At 37.2% G+C, this 14,105-nt stretch overlaps 2 protein-coding genes across 2 annotated transcripts in view; both read left to right on the plus strand.

Moving 5' to 3' along the window:
* The window catches only part of LOC131200845 (thioredoxin domain-containing protein 6-like), a 20,621-nt gene extending 19,178 nt beyond the window's left edge, over window positions 1-1,443 (plus strand). The window contains exons 7-8 of the mRNA XM_058188139.1: window positions 40-124; window positions 539-1,443. Coding sequence (XP_058044122.1) covers window position 40 — 1 coding nt within the window. The 3' untranslated portion in view covers window positions 41-124; window positions 539-1,443. The remainder of the gene's footprint in view (window positions 1-39; window positions 125-538) is intronic.
* LOC131201310 (thioredoxin domain-containing protein 6-like) lies at window positions 47-11,242 on the plus strand. Its single transcript, XM_058189128.1, has 5 exons — window positions 47-124; window positions 6,348-6,419; window positions 9,117-9,233; window positions 10,322-10,406; window positions 10,821-11,242. Exons 1-5 carry the CDS (start codon window positions 47-49, stop codon window positions 10,856-10,858), a joined length of 390 nt encoding a protein of 129 aa, XP_058045111.1. The 3' UTR covers window positions 10,859-11,242.
* The last annotated feature ends 2,863 nt before the right edge of the window (window positions 11,243-14,105 follow it).

A 14,105-nucleotide genomic window follows, 5' to 3' on the forward strand; every position in this document is an offset into this window, starting at 1 on the left:
ACAGTCTATAATTTGCATTATTTTACATTATGAGGCTAGATTCATGATGAAGCCCTCCCTAAACAAGAAGAAAGTGCTACTGTTGGAGAAGGGATGGAAGAAGACAGTGAGAACGAAGAAGCAGGTATGTTGGTCTAATTTATACAGAGACATAATCACCATTGTCATTAAAATGCTGCCTAGTTAAGCAGAATTTTAGATACTTCAGCTTCCATCAATGTTCTTGCCCCACACAGTATTCTCCAGATGTGTGTTACATGCTAGCTGGAAACCATGAATGTTGCAGTCTAGGATGCTTAGAAAATACGAAAAAGTAGCTTTTACATAGCATTATTATTTCTCTCAGGGATCATACATGCAAAAAAAAAAGTTTTACATTGTCAGATAAGTAGTTATCTCAGCTGATCTTTGAATGCTTTCTACAAGTTTTTCATTCAATTGTGTATCTTGACTAAAAAGCTAAAAATTAGTTTCATAGCAAGGAAATATCTTGTATTTGTTATTATCTTATTGTCTATATTGTGCAACTCTCTTACAGACAACCTGGATCAGAGATTTTCAGCAGAAGTGAATTGATGGTGCAGTTTTGCAGATCTAATAGAATCCAGTAATGACTCACATTTATTTTGTAGAACAAAATTGTTAGAACTAATCTCGTAGCAGCTTGGCTTTATCAGTGGAACTAAATTTTAAACTAATTTTCTAGCATTATTCTCACAGGGTCTAAAATATTGGTCAAAATATAAATTTACAATATTTAACTATCATAATAGTTTGGAAGTCCTTGGTGCTCTCTGTACTTGGTTGTTTGCTTGCAGACATTTTATTACTCAATTAAGTAACATCATCAGTACTAGTAAGTATGGAATTTGTAATACTACATTACTAACCAGAGCATATAAAACATTTGCTAGACCAATTCTTGAATACAGCTCGACTGTCTGGAACCCATACCACATTTCTGACATCAATACAATTGAATGTGTCCAGAAATATTTTACAAGAAGAGTTCTTCACTCCTCTGAATACAAAATACCTTATGCCATCAGACTTGAAATCCTGGGTTTAGAAAATTTAGAACTACGCCGCCTTCAACATGACCTGAGTTTAACTCATAGAATCATCTATTACAATGTCCTTCCTGTCGAAGACTACTTCAGCTTCAATTACAACAATACACAAGCACACAATAGATTTAAGCTTAATGTTAACCACTCCAATCTTGATTGCAGAAAATATGATTTCAGTAACAGAGTTGTTAATGCTTGGAATACACTACCTGACTCTGTAGTCTCTTCCCAAAATCCCCAAAGCTTCAACCAAAAACTGTCTACTATTGACCTCACCCCATTCCTAAGAGGTCTGTAAGGGGCGTGCATAAGAGCACAAGTGTGCCTACCGTTCCTGTCCTATTGTTTCCTTTCGTTATCTCCAATTAATATAGTTATTACATACTCATACTTATATATATGCTTATATATTGTATTGTTATTTCATGCTTATGCTTATATATACTGTGTGACAAAATAAATAAATAAATAAATAAATAAATAAATAAATAAATAAATAAATAAATAAATAAATAAATAAATTGCTCCCAGTTTATATACAATAGCTTGCCCTGCCAATATTGGTAGTAGGTACCTTGATGGTTTCTAGATTAGGATAGTGTTTTTCAATCCAAAATTGGTCAACTGAGGCTGTCACAGTCCTGTGCCAGTACCTGGAGACAGTGTGGGTCTGAATGGGGGTAAAAACATCTTTAACTCAATCCCACCAGACTTTATGGCTGCAAGTATTGAAGCCACCTAATTCCAGGATATTCCATCTTTGATCATTCAAAGATGATGCACCACCTGTGGGTGTCCATGAGCTCTTGTTCAGTGAGAAGTTGGCAGCTGTGGAAAGGAAGGCCTTTGTACTGCTTCATCTTGTGTCCCAGTTATACTTTTTCTGGATCAAGAGGCCCAATCAGATAATCAATCCTGCCCTAATTACTTCATGGCTCAACTACTATAATGTGTTCTACATGGGGCTGCCCTTGAAGACTACTCAGAAGCTTCAATAATGGTCCAGAATGTTCTCCTGTGCACAGTGATGGGAATGCCTTGGTTTGCTCATGTGACACCACTGCTCTGGAAACTAGTTGCCAGTTTACTTTCACTGCAATTCAAGATGCTGGTTATGATTTATAAAGCCTTATATGGAATGGGGCCTGGTTACCACTGCTTATTTTCCATGGTATCTAGCTAGCTAAATTGACCTGACAGGGTCAGCATGCTTCAGGTTTCTTTGAAGAAACAATGCAATATATCAGGATCCAGGAAATGTACAGTACCTTCTCTGTCTCAGCTTCTGCGCCTTCCATTCGGCTGGCATTCCAGAAGACCATAAACTTTGTTGTTTTCCTAGGCTATGGAGTTAGAGTGGTTAGAGCTTGCTCCACTGGATATTAGATATTGGTAGAAAGTTTTGGAATGACTGCCAGGTTTGCCATCTTCTTCTTCTTTTTTAAAAATATAGAATAGTTTCGTTTTGTCCTTGATTTACCTATACAACCACAATTGAGCTCAAAATTTCTATTGCTAAGCAAAGCAGTTGTAAAGTGAGTTTTGCCCCATTTTATGATCTTTTTGCCACAGTTGTTCACTGCTGGCATTCCAGAAGACCATTGACTTTATTTGTTGGAAATTGGCGGGAAGCAATGGTGGGATTCAAATAATTTAACAACCGATTCTTTGCCTTAATGACCGGTTAGGTGGGTGTGGCCATGGCGGGCGTGACCAGGGGTTGTGACAGGCAGCACTCGGCCTCCTGCACCCCACTGGGAACAAAAATGGGCACTGAGGGGGATGCACCGCCTCCCCACGTCCCTGTTTGGGCCTAGTAGGCCTCCCTGCAGCCTCCTGGGAGCAAAAGTGGGCCACAGCGGGGGCTGCACTGCACACACACACACACACAAACACACACCCTGTTTGGGCCTAGTATGCCTCCCTGCACTTACCTGGGAGACAAAATGGGTGTGTGAGGACTCCTTGAAGGGGGGTGGGGCCAGCCAGCAATTTAATAACCGGTTTGTCCGAACCATCCTGAACTGGCTGAATCCCACCACTGGAGGGAAGGGTAAAAAATGGTGATCCCATGACCCCGAAACAGGGCAACTATCATAAATATATGCCAGCTGCCAAGAGCCCAAATTTTGATCACATGACCAGGGGGATGCTGCAATAGTCGTAACCGTGAAAAACAGTCATGTCACTTTTTTCAGTGCTGTTCTAACCTCAATGGCCAGTAAACAAATGGTTTTTAATCAACCATTACCTGTATGTGATTTATTATACTGTTATATAATACAATAAAAATAAGTAAACAATAAACAAATGCAAATGATTTATGCATGTTTTTCTTTTCAACTTTTTTGTTTATTGTTATATTATATTATGCTATATATTGCTATATATTATGCTATATTACATCAACAACCAGAGAGAATACAAATGATCATTTTATTAATTCTAAAGCCAGCAGATTACAGTGAGTTACTGGTCTTCTACATCCAGAATGCCTAGTATAAAAGCTACAAGATTACATTGCTCTTATACAGAACTTTAATTAAATATAGTTTCAGTATGCCTATATATAAGGGGCATGGCGGCTCAGTGATTAAGACGTTGAGCTTGTCGATCAGAAGGTTGGCAGTTCAGCAGTTCAAATCCCTAGTGCCATGTAACAGAGTGAGCTCGTTACTTGTCCCAGCTTCTGTCAACCTAGCAGTTCAAAAGCACGTAAAAATGTAAGTAGAAAAAGAGAAATCACTTGGTGGGAAGGTAACAGCACTTTGTGCGCCTTCGGCATTTAGTCATGCCAGGCACATGACCACTGAGACATCTTCGGCTTAGAAACAGAGATGAGCACTGCCTCTAGAGCTGGAAGCGACTAGCACACATGTAAGGGGGAACCTTTACCTTTATGCCTATATATCAGTAGACGATCCTAACTATGGATATGGGTATGCCAGGAGAAACATAAAAGGGGAATGTAGTGGAATGAGGTATTTAAGTAGTGTGTGAGAGAGAAAAGAAGAGCTGAGATAATAACCAAGAATGATTGGGTGAATGTGGATTAATTCCCAAAGCAAGTGACCAGTACAAAAGAAAACATTAAGGTGGGTTGGTGAAGATCTGAATCAAAATATAAAACATATGAAACAGGAGTGAATCGGTTGAGAAAGAGATCCTCAAGTGATAGTAGTGTAAAATATAAAAAACAAGTAGTCTTTTACAGATACCATTTTGTATTCATATCAGGGATTCGTAAAGCAGTATATATACTGAAAAAGATAATTGAATAGAATACAAGGAAAGGGAACAATATTTTAAAAAGCTTCGTTGCTTACTGAATTTGTTATAAATATTTGAATAAATTTAAAATGTGCCAATATATTAATTATGCATTGTTTCAGTCCATTCCCATTCTGAGAAAGACTGAAATTGAAATCCATTGAAAGCAATGGGATATATTTTGAGGCAATTTTAATTCCACGGTGGCATCCTGTAATGGTTTTACGTTACCACTAAGAGAGACAGAATAGGCTTTGTAGCCCAAGATGCGCTCTTTCTATTGCATGCATCTTTTAGGTACCCTACGTACGCCACTGCAACAAACGGTCTTTTAACATGCTTTATGGCTATGCTGAATTGACAATGGTAAATTTGACGCAACCACTTGCATCTTTCGTTGCTGCCAGAAGAGGGTGCTATATAAACAAGGCTCGGTTGATTTGAGTCAGGGCGGAAGCTTTAAAAAAGCGCCAGGGAAACAGTCTCTTCGACTTCGGGCGGAAGTGAAGCCTAGACAGGGGCCCAGGGGTGGGTGTGACAGCCCCTGCCGCTAGCACGACAACAACCGAGTGTCAAAAAGGGGTTCCTGGGAAAGTGGGAACCGGGCGGCTCGCTGTCGTGGCAGGGAGCTTTGGCTGGAGGGAACCCTCGAATCTTTCTCCCGAGAACTCGAGAGCAGTAGCTGTTTGTCGATAGCCGGGACACCCTGTAAAACCGAGCCTTGCACGTAAAGCAGCGGACCTTCCTTTTAAAGCGGCTGCAAGTGCCACGGTCGGTGTCTCTCTTTGTTATGTATGGCATTTATTCTTTCTTTCTTTCCTTGCAGCCTTTTCATCCTTTCTTGTCTTGGATGGCTTACGCGGTGTTGATGCTGTCCTGCACTCGGCGGGTGGTTAGATTGAATGGCCTCTAAAGTCCATGCCGAGCCCTTGTGCTCTGGAATGAAACGGTTCTGTAAAACCTGATGTGTTTGTAAGATACGGTGAAGGAATATCCATTCACTTGAGCGTGTTTAAATCTCTTTAAGTATCGGAAGGAGGCAATAGCCAGCCGCTTCCGGAAAACAAAACCTTGCCAAGTTAACTGCAGGGACTTGTAAACTGGCAGTCGCTTGAGAATCTGGCAAGATTGAATGGAAACCTATAAAGACCTACGAGTACTTATCCTAAAGTACTGAAAAGTTATTTATGGACCACTTTTCACACTTAAGGCCATTGCAGCATCCCCAAGGTCACGTGATCAAATTTTGGATGCTTGGCAACTGATTCATATTTAGGACGGTTGCAGAGTCCTGGGGTCATGGGATCACCTCTTGAGACCTTCTGTCAAGCAAAGTCAAGGGAAGCAAGATTCACTTGCCAACCATATTATTAATTTAACAATTGAAGTGATTCACTTAACTGTGGCAAGAAAAGTTGCAAAATAAGGCAAAATTCACTTAATAACTGTCTTGCTCAATAACAGAAATTTTGGGCTTGTAAGTTGAGGACTACTTGTATTGTATTGTATTGTATTGTATTGTATTGTATATTGTCTAGAACAGACTGAAATAGAGAAAGGTGCTACTAAAAACATTACGGTCCTATGCCAGAAAGGCTTTATAGATGAATACAGTACCTGCACTTTGAATTACATTCAGAAGCCCACTGGTAATTGATCCATTTGGCTATCTGAATGGCATACTTTATTAATTTAATTAATCAAATTTTCTGGGTCCACAAAATACAGTGAATCATAAATTAAACAAATACTGTGTTTTAAATATGGTTAGCTTATTTGTGTTCAGTATGTTGTGCAAACGTAGTCAACATATTAGTAGAACAGTTTACTTGGCAGAAGAGCATTGAAGCGTGCTTTCATGACACACCAATGCATTGGTAGCATGCTAGACAATCAAGCTCTTACTTACTAAGAAAGATGTGCTTGCTTGCAGTGGATATCAAATTTTGGATGCCATGAAGTTACAGACATTTATTTTATTCTGTTTCTTCTCTGCTTTTCATTTAGGCTGAGGTAGATTCAATTGATGCTCTAGAGAAATATCGTGGAAAATGTGAGCCAACATTTCTGTTTTATGGTGTAAGTTAATATGAAAGGCCAATTTCATTAGACAATATTTCCATCAGTATTATTTTTTCTAATAAACCTTGCCAGATTTGTTTAAAAGACAGTACAAAGGATTCCAGAAATATCTATGTAACTTGGTTGTTTAGAAATATTGCATTATTTGTACATTATGTTTTATATGATATGATATGATATGATATGATATATAGGATAGGATAGGATATTAAGATATTTTACAATTATTGCACTGGCTATTGCTGTTGGTTTTGTACAAGACCAGGAGATGTGTTGATTAAAGTGGTTAATAAATTCTTAAATATAAAAAATAAAATATGTGAATATTATGTAGGCCAACTAATAACACTTTGAAATGTTTTGGGCTATAATTATATATTATTTTTATTATAATACAGTAGTGGCCAAAATTGTGGAAACCTTTTGGGAAAAGTGTATTTTTGAGGTTTGGTGGCTAATAACACCACTTTTTTTGGAGTTTCAAGATAATCATATTCTACTGCTGGAATTGCCTGGGAATAGCCCAGATCTTAACCCAATTGAAAATTTATGGAGCCAACTAAAGAAACTTGTTAATCAGAAGCGACCCAGCAATAAAACCCAGTTAATAGAAGAAATCATTCAATCTGGTTTCACATTATAACAGCTGCAGAACTAAAAGACTTGGTTCACTCTGTGAGAAGACATTGTAAAGCTGTAATTCATGCTAAAGGTTACCCAACTAAGTATTACCTGATGTGATAATTTTTGTATATCTCATTTTTTCTATGGTGATAATTTTTGTATATCTCATTTTTTCTACGTGTTTCATTTTTCTTCTTTATACTGTAACTGCTATTCTAATAGCAAATCCTTCATAAAAGTTATTGCATTACATTCTTGATTAAATTATATTGATATAGAATCTTATGGTACTCCTCCCCAAAAAAGTGTTACTAGCTAGTTTTAGAAAATATACTTTTCCCAAAAGGTTTCCACAATTTTGGCCACTACTATACTGAACAAGACAAATATTCAGATGCTAGCAAGATTTGAAAGGATTACATTTGTTACATAATCTTTTCTTAAAGTAATTTAGCTAAAGTCAATGCGGGAAATAAACCTTAAACATAGATGAGCAAACCCGTGATTAGCACATCTAGACTAGAGTCACATAACACGTTAACTCATGACATTTAAATATTTTTTTAATTAAATGACAATTGGCTGAGTTTGCACAACCCGCAACTTAGCTACTGTTATTTAACTAACAAGTTCTGCAGAAGCAAAATATTATAGTCATCAATACTCAGTGCTTATGCAACTGTTTCTAACTACCCAATATGACTCATACACATTCTTAGAATAGAGCGTCATATACCACAGCTAGATCCAGCCATTATGTTGCCAACTCATGCTTTGTTGAATAAAATACAGTTGGTTTGATTTGCATCTATGGTTGCCAAACACCACAGGCTGGATCAAAAATGGTTTAGATCACACAGTACACTAAACTAAAACAAATCGTATTATAACTTAGTATGGCATATGAACTCAGTCTATATGTTAAGTATCGTAAACACCAGCAAATAATGCCTCCTTTGCATCATTTATGTTTCCTACAATATAAATATAAAATTCTATCTAAAGAGCGCTCAGTTTAATATGTCCTGGAAAATTAAGGGAACATACTGAATTATACTGATTGCTTCGTACAGGGGAGGATATGTGAAAATTGAATAACTTGTTTTTTTTTTAATTAAGAGGGATGCTGGGTAATAAATTATAAAAATATGTGATGAAGTGTTCAGTTTTTCTGGGATAAATATAGTCTAGGCATGAAAAATGAGGTAAAAAAAACATTCAAAGAAACTCCACCTTAACTCATTTTATATGATTGGGAATTTTATTCCTACAGTTTTGAAGATTCTCTTTTTACCCAAGGCTAAGAATAAATTCACTTTCCTGAAAACCATTTCACTTTTCCTTTCTTGATTTTGTCAACTACATGGGGCTTATCAAAGATTTCTTATGCAGAATTACCTCTTTATTTATTTATTTGATTTATATCCACTTTTAGTTTTGTACAACTCCACTTGATATACATATTATTCCCACATGTTTTTTGCTGGTTTCCATGCCCAAAGGAAGTTTAGAACTCTCTATGGGCTCACAATTCCAGCCATTATACCTAACTGGTTCAAGTAAATTTGCTTGATTTATTATGAGATTATCAATTAATTTATCACCAGTTAAATTTGCAGACATTTATATATTAGTCATTTTTTAAAAAGAAGTACAAAAAAGATCTACATCTTCAGTTTTCTTTCCATGCCTTACTTATTTTCTTAATCTTTTGCTAAAATTGACTTTTTTCCTTCATTTAATATCTCATTTAATACCTGGGGTGCATAAGGGCACCAGCGTGGCTACCGTCCCTGTCCTAATGTTTTCTTTTATTCATAGTCTTTATATGTATTTATAATTATGTTTACCCTTGTATCTGTCATAAAATACATGCTTGATGAAATAAATTAATAAAAATAAAATAAAAATAAATACATATTGAGAATGTAACTACTTTTTCAATGTTTATAATACCCCATTTTCAATGGTAAAATATAATCAGAAGTCTTCTATTGACAATAACAGTTTCTATGGGTTGAGATGAACTGTATTTGTAAAATAAAATCACCCCTTTCTGTTTGAATTCAGGGGGGAGAATTGGTAGCTGTTGTAAGAGGAGCAAATGCACCATTGTTGCAGAAAACCATTTTGGAACAGCTACAAGCAGAAAAGAGAGTCTTGGATCATGGAGCAGAGCGAGTGGTGGTAATTACAAGTGTTGCCATTTAAGTACCCTTAGAATGATAGAGTTGGGAGAGTCCTTAGCCCCTCAAGTCCTGCTCTACTGCTATATCATGGTGGTGTGATATTCCTAGAAGGGCAAAGAATGCCAGAAGAATATGCCAAGAGTATGTATATATCTAGCAGGATCACTCAGGTCTGAAGGTTACCTCAGATAAAGTTAACACATACTGATACTGGGCAACAATGATACAGAAGATACTGGAAGAGGGAAGGGGGTCACTTCAGTGGGGTCACTTCAGTGACAACAGCAAAATAATTATTGTGGGCAGTTCTGCTAAGATCTTAGTCATCTTCTGGAACATGGAGGCAACTTCTCAGTTTCTGCCCTCTTTCTATGGAATAGTATCTCCCTGGAGATCATATTGTCCCCTATGCTTCAACAGGCCATTGGAGGCTGCAGAATTGGATGCTTACATCCCTTAGGTAAAAGCTTGTTGACTAAATTATTTCTTGGGTTATTTATTATTTATTATTTCTTGGATTATTTATTATTCAAATGTTAATGTTATGGTGTTTGTTTTTATATTTATTAGCCAAATAAATAAGTAACAGAGGAATGGTGACCATTGAGAGATGACCTGGAAAGAATATTCTTGTCTAGAAGTATAGTGGTATTTTTAATAGTGGCTCATATATAGTTCCTATATATAGTTATAGTTTCTAGGGATCATGAGATAGGAACTTTTGGATTCTGGTAGTAGTTCAGAATGTTGGATTGAAGTCTGTCTTAGAGCTTAAATTTAAATTAGGTTAAAATTAAAATTAATTAAACAAACTTAGTATAATTGGGGATGGCATTATTGACCCAATGAGATCTCTAAGTCACAGCTGCTATTTGAGGTTAGGTTTGTGGCTCTACCTAGTGAGGTAATTACTTAAGCGTGTCACTAAACTCAGTACATTTTACAGTAAATGTATGAAATATTTGCATTCTGTAGGGAAAAAAGTCACCAACTATTACTAAAAATAACTGCAACTGATTGCTGAGAAAACAGTGTTTGCTTTCTAATACAGTCTATAATTTGCATTATTTTACATTATGAGGCTAGATTCATGATGAAGCCCTCCCTAAACAAGAAGAAAGTGCTACTGTTGGAGAAGGGATGGAAGAAGACAGTGAGAACGAAGAAGCAGGTATGTTGGTCTAATTTATACAGAGACATAATCACCATTGTCATTAAAATGCTGCCTAGTTAAGCAGAATTTTAGATACTTCAGGTTCCATCAATGTTCTTGCCCCACACAGTATTCTCCAGATGTGTGTTACATGCTAGCTGGAAACCATGAATGTTGCAGTCTAGGATGCTTAGAAAATATGAAAAAGTAGCTTTTACATAGCATTATTATTTCTCTCAGGGATCATACATGCAAAAAAAAAAGTTTTACATTGTCAGATAAGTAGTTATCTCAGCTGATCTTTGAATGCTTTCTACAAGTTTTTCATTCAATTGTGTATCTTGACTAAAAAGCTAAAAATTAGTTTCATAGCAAGGAAATATCTTGTATTTGTTATTATCTTATTGTCTATATTGTGCAACTCTCTTACAGACAACCTGGATCAGAGATTTTCAGCAGAAGTGAATTGATGGTGCAGTTTTGCAGATCTAATAGAATCCAGTAATGACTCACATTTATTTTGTAGAACAAAATTGTTAGAACTAATCTCGTAGCAGCTTGGCTTTATCAGTGGAACTAAATTTTAAACTAATTTTCTAGCATTATTCTCACAGGGTCTAAAATATTGGTCAAAATATAAATTTACAATATTTAACTATCATAATAGTTTGGAAGTCCTTGGTGCTCTCTGTACTTGGTTGTTTGCTTGCAGACATTTTATTACTCAATTAAGTAACATCATCAGTACTAGTAAGTATGGAATTTGTAATACTACATTACTAACCAGAGCATATAAAACATTTGCTAGACCAATTCTTGAATACAGCTCGACTGTCTGGAACCCATACCACATTTCTGACATCAATACAATTGAATGTGTCCAGAAATATTTTACAAGAAGAGTTCTTCACTCCTCTGAATACAACAAAATACCTTATGCCACCAGACTTGAAATCCTAGGCTTAGAAAGCTTGGAACTCCGCCGCCTTCAATATGACCTGAGTTTAACTCATAGAATCATCTATTGTAATGTCCTTCCTGTCGAAGACTACTTCAGCTTCAATTGCAACAATACACAAGCACACAATAGATTTAAGCTTAATGTTAACCACTCCAATCTTGATTGCAGAAAATATGACTTCAGTAACAGAGTTGTTAATGCTTGGAATACACTACCTGACTCTGTGGTCTCTTCCCAAAATCCCCAAAGCTTCAACCAAAAACTGTCTACTATTGACCTCACCCCATTCCTAAGAGGTCTGTAAGGGGCGTGCATAAGAGCACAAGTGTGCCTACCGTTCCTGTCCTATTGTTTCCTTCGTTATTCCAATTAATATAGTTATTACATACTCATACTTATATATATGCTTATATATTGTATAGTTATTTCATGCTTATGCTTATATATACTGTGTGACAAAATAAATAAATAAATAAATAAATAAATAAATAAATAAATAAATAAATAAATAAATAAATAAATAAATAAATTGCTCCCAGTTTATATACAATAGCTTGCCCTGCCAATATTGGTAGTAGGTACCTTGATGGTTTCTAGATTAGGATAGTGTTTTTCAATCCAAAATTGGTCAACTGAGGCTGTCACAGTCCTGTGCCAGTACCTGGAGACAGTGTGGGTCTGAATGGGGGTAAAAACATCTTTAACTCAATCCCACCAGACTTTATGGCTGCAAGTATTGAAGCCACCTAATTCCAGGATATTCCATCTTTGATCATTCAAAGATGATGCACCACCTGTGGGTGTCCATGAGCTCTTGTTCAGTGAAAAGTTGGCAGCTGTGGAAAGGAAGGCCTTTGTACTGCTTCATCTTGTGTCCCAGTTATACTTTTTCTGGATCAAGAGGCCCAATCAGATAATCAATCCTGCCCTAATTACTTCATGGCTCAACTACTATAATGTGTTCTACATGGGGCTGCCCTTGAAGACTACTCAGAAGCTTCAATAATGGTCCAGAATGTTCTCCTGTGCACAGTGATGGGAATGCCTTGGTTTGCTCATGTGACACCACTGCTCTGGAAACTAGTTGCCAGTTTACTTTCACTGCAATTCAAGATGCTGGTTATGATTTATAAAGCCTTATATGGAATGGGGCCTGGTTACCACTGCTTATTTTCCATGGTATCTAGCTAGCTAAATTGACCTGACAGGGTCAGCATGCTTCAGGTTTCTTTGAAGAAACAATGCAATATATCAGGATCCAGGAAATGTACAGTACCTTCTCTGTCTCAGCTTCTGCGCCTTCCATTCGGCTGGCATTCCAGAAGACCATAAACTTTGTTGTTTTCCTAGGCTATGGAGTTAGAGTGGTTAGAGCTTGCTCCACTGGATATTAGATATTGGTAGAAAGTTTTGGAATGACTGCCAGGTTTGCCATCTTCTTCTTCTTTTTTAAAAATATAGAATAGTTTCGTTTTGTCCTTGACTTACCTATACAACCACAATTGAGCTCAAAATTTCTATTGCTAAGCAAAGCAGTTGTAAAGTGAGTTTTGCCCCATTTTATGATCTTTTTGCCACAGTTGTTCACTGCTGGCATTCCAGAAGACCATTGACTTTATTTGTTGGAAATTGGCGGGAAGCAATGGTGGGATTCAAATAATTTAACAACCGATTCTTTGCCTTAATGACCGGTTAGGTGGGTGTGGCCATGGCGGGCGTGACCAGGGGTTGTGACAGGCAGCACTCGGCCTCCTGCACCCCACTGGGAACAAAAATGGGCACTGAGGGGGATGCACCGCCTCCCCACGTCCCTGTTTGGGCCTAGTAGGCCTCCCTGCAGCCTCCTGGGAGCAAAAGTGGGCCACAGGGAGGGCTGCACTGCACACGCACACACACACAAACACACACCCTGTTTTGGGCCTAGTATGCCTCCCTGCACTTACCTGGGAGACAAAATGGGGTGTGTGAGGACTCCTTGAAGGGGCGGGGTGGGGCCAGCCAGCAATTTAATAACCGGTTTGTCCGAACCATCCTGAACTGGCTGAATCCCACCACTGGAGGGAAGGGTAAAAAATGGTGATCCCATGACCCCGAAACAGGGCAACTATCATAAATATATGCCAGCTGCCAAGAGCCCAAATTTTGATCACATGACCAGGGGGATGCTGCAATAGTCGTAACCGTGAAAAACAGTCATGTCACTTTTTTCAGTGCTGTTCTAACCTCAATGGCCAGTAAACAAATGGTTTTTAATCAACCATTACCTGTATGTGATTTATTATACTGTTATATAATACAATAAAAATAAGTAAACAATAAACAAATGCAAATGATTTATGCATGTTTTTCTTTTCAACTTTTTTGTTTATTGTTATATTATATTATGCTATATATTGCTATATATTATGCTATATTACATCAACAACCAGAGAGAATACAAATGATCATTTTATTAATTCTAAAGCCAGCAGATTACAGTGAGTTACTGGTCTTCTACATCCAGAATGCCTAGTATAAAAGCTACAAGATTACATTGCTCTTATACAGAACTTTAATTAAATATAGTTTCAGTATGCCTATATATAAGGGCATGGCGGCTCAGTGATTAAGGCGTTGAGCTTGTCGATCAGAAGGTTGGCAGTTCAGCAGTTCAAATCCCTAGTGCCATGTAACAGAGTGAGCTCGTTACTTGTCCCAGCTTCTGTCAACCTAGCAGTTCAAAAGCACGTAAAAATGTAAGTAGAAAAAGAGAAATC

Source organism: Ahaetulla prasina, chromosome 6, assembly GCF_028640845.1.
Source record: "Ahaetulla prasina isolate Xishuangbanna chromosome 6, ASM2864084v1, whole genome shotgun sequence".
Taxonomy (NCBI): Eukaryota; Metazoa; Chordata; class Lepidosauria; order Squamata; family Colubridae; genus Ahaetulla; species Ahaetulla prasina.

Excerpts from the sequence above, each read along its gene's own strand:
- LOC131201310 (XM_058189128.1), top strand. The coding sequence starts at position 47 with ATGAAGCCCTCCCTAAACAAGAAGAAAGTGCTACTGTTGGAGAAGGGA. Across the intron at positions 125-6,347 it reads CAGTGAGAACGAAGAAGCAG|GCTGAGGTAGATTCAATTGA; the intron begins GTATGTTGGTCT and ends CTTTTCATTTAG. Across the intron at positions 6,420-9,116 it reads CAACATTTCTGTTTTATGGT|GGGGGAGAATTGGTAGCTGT; the intron begins GTAAGTTAATAT and ends GTTTGAATTCAG.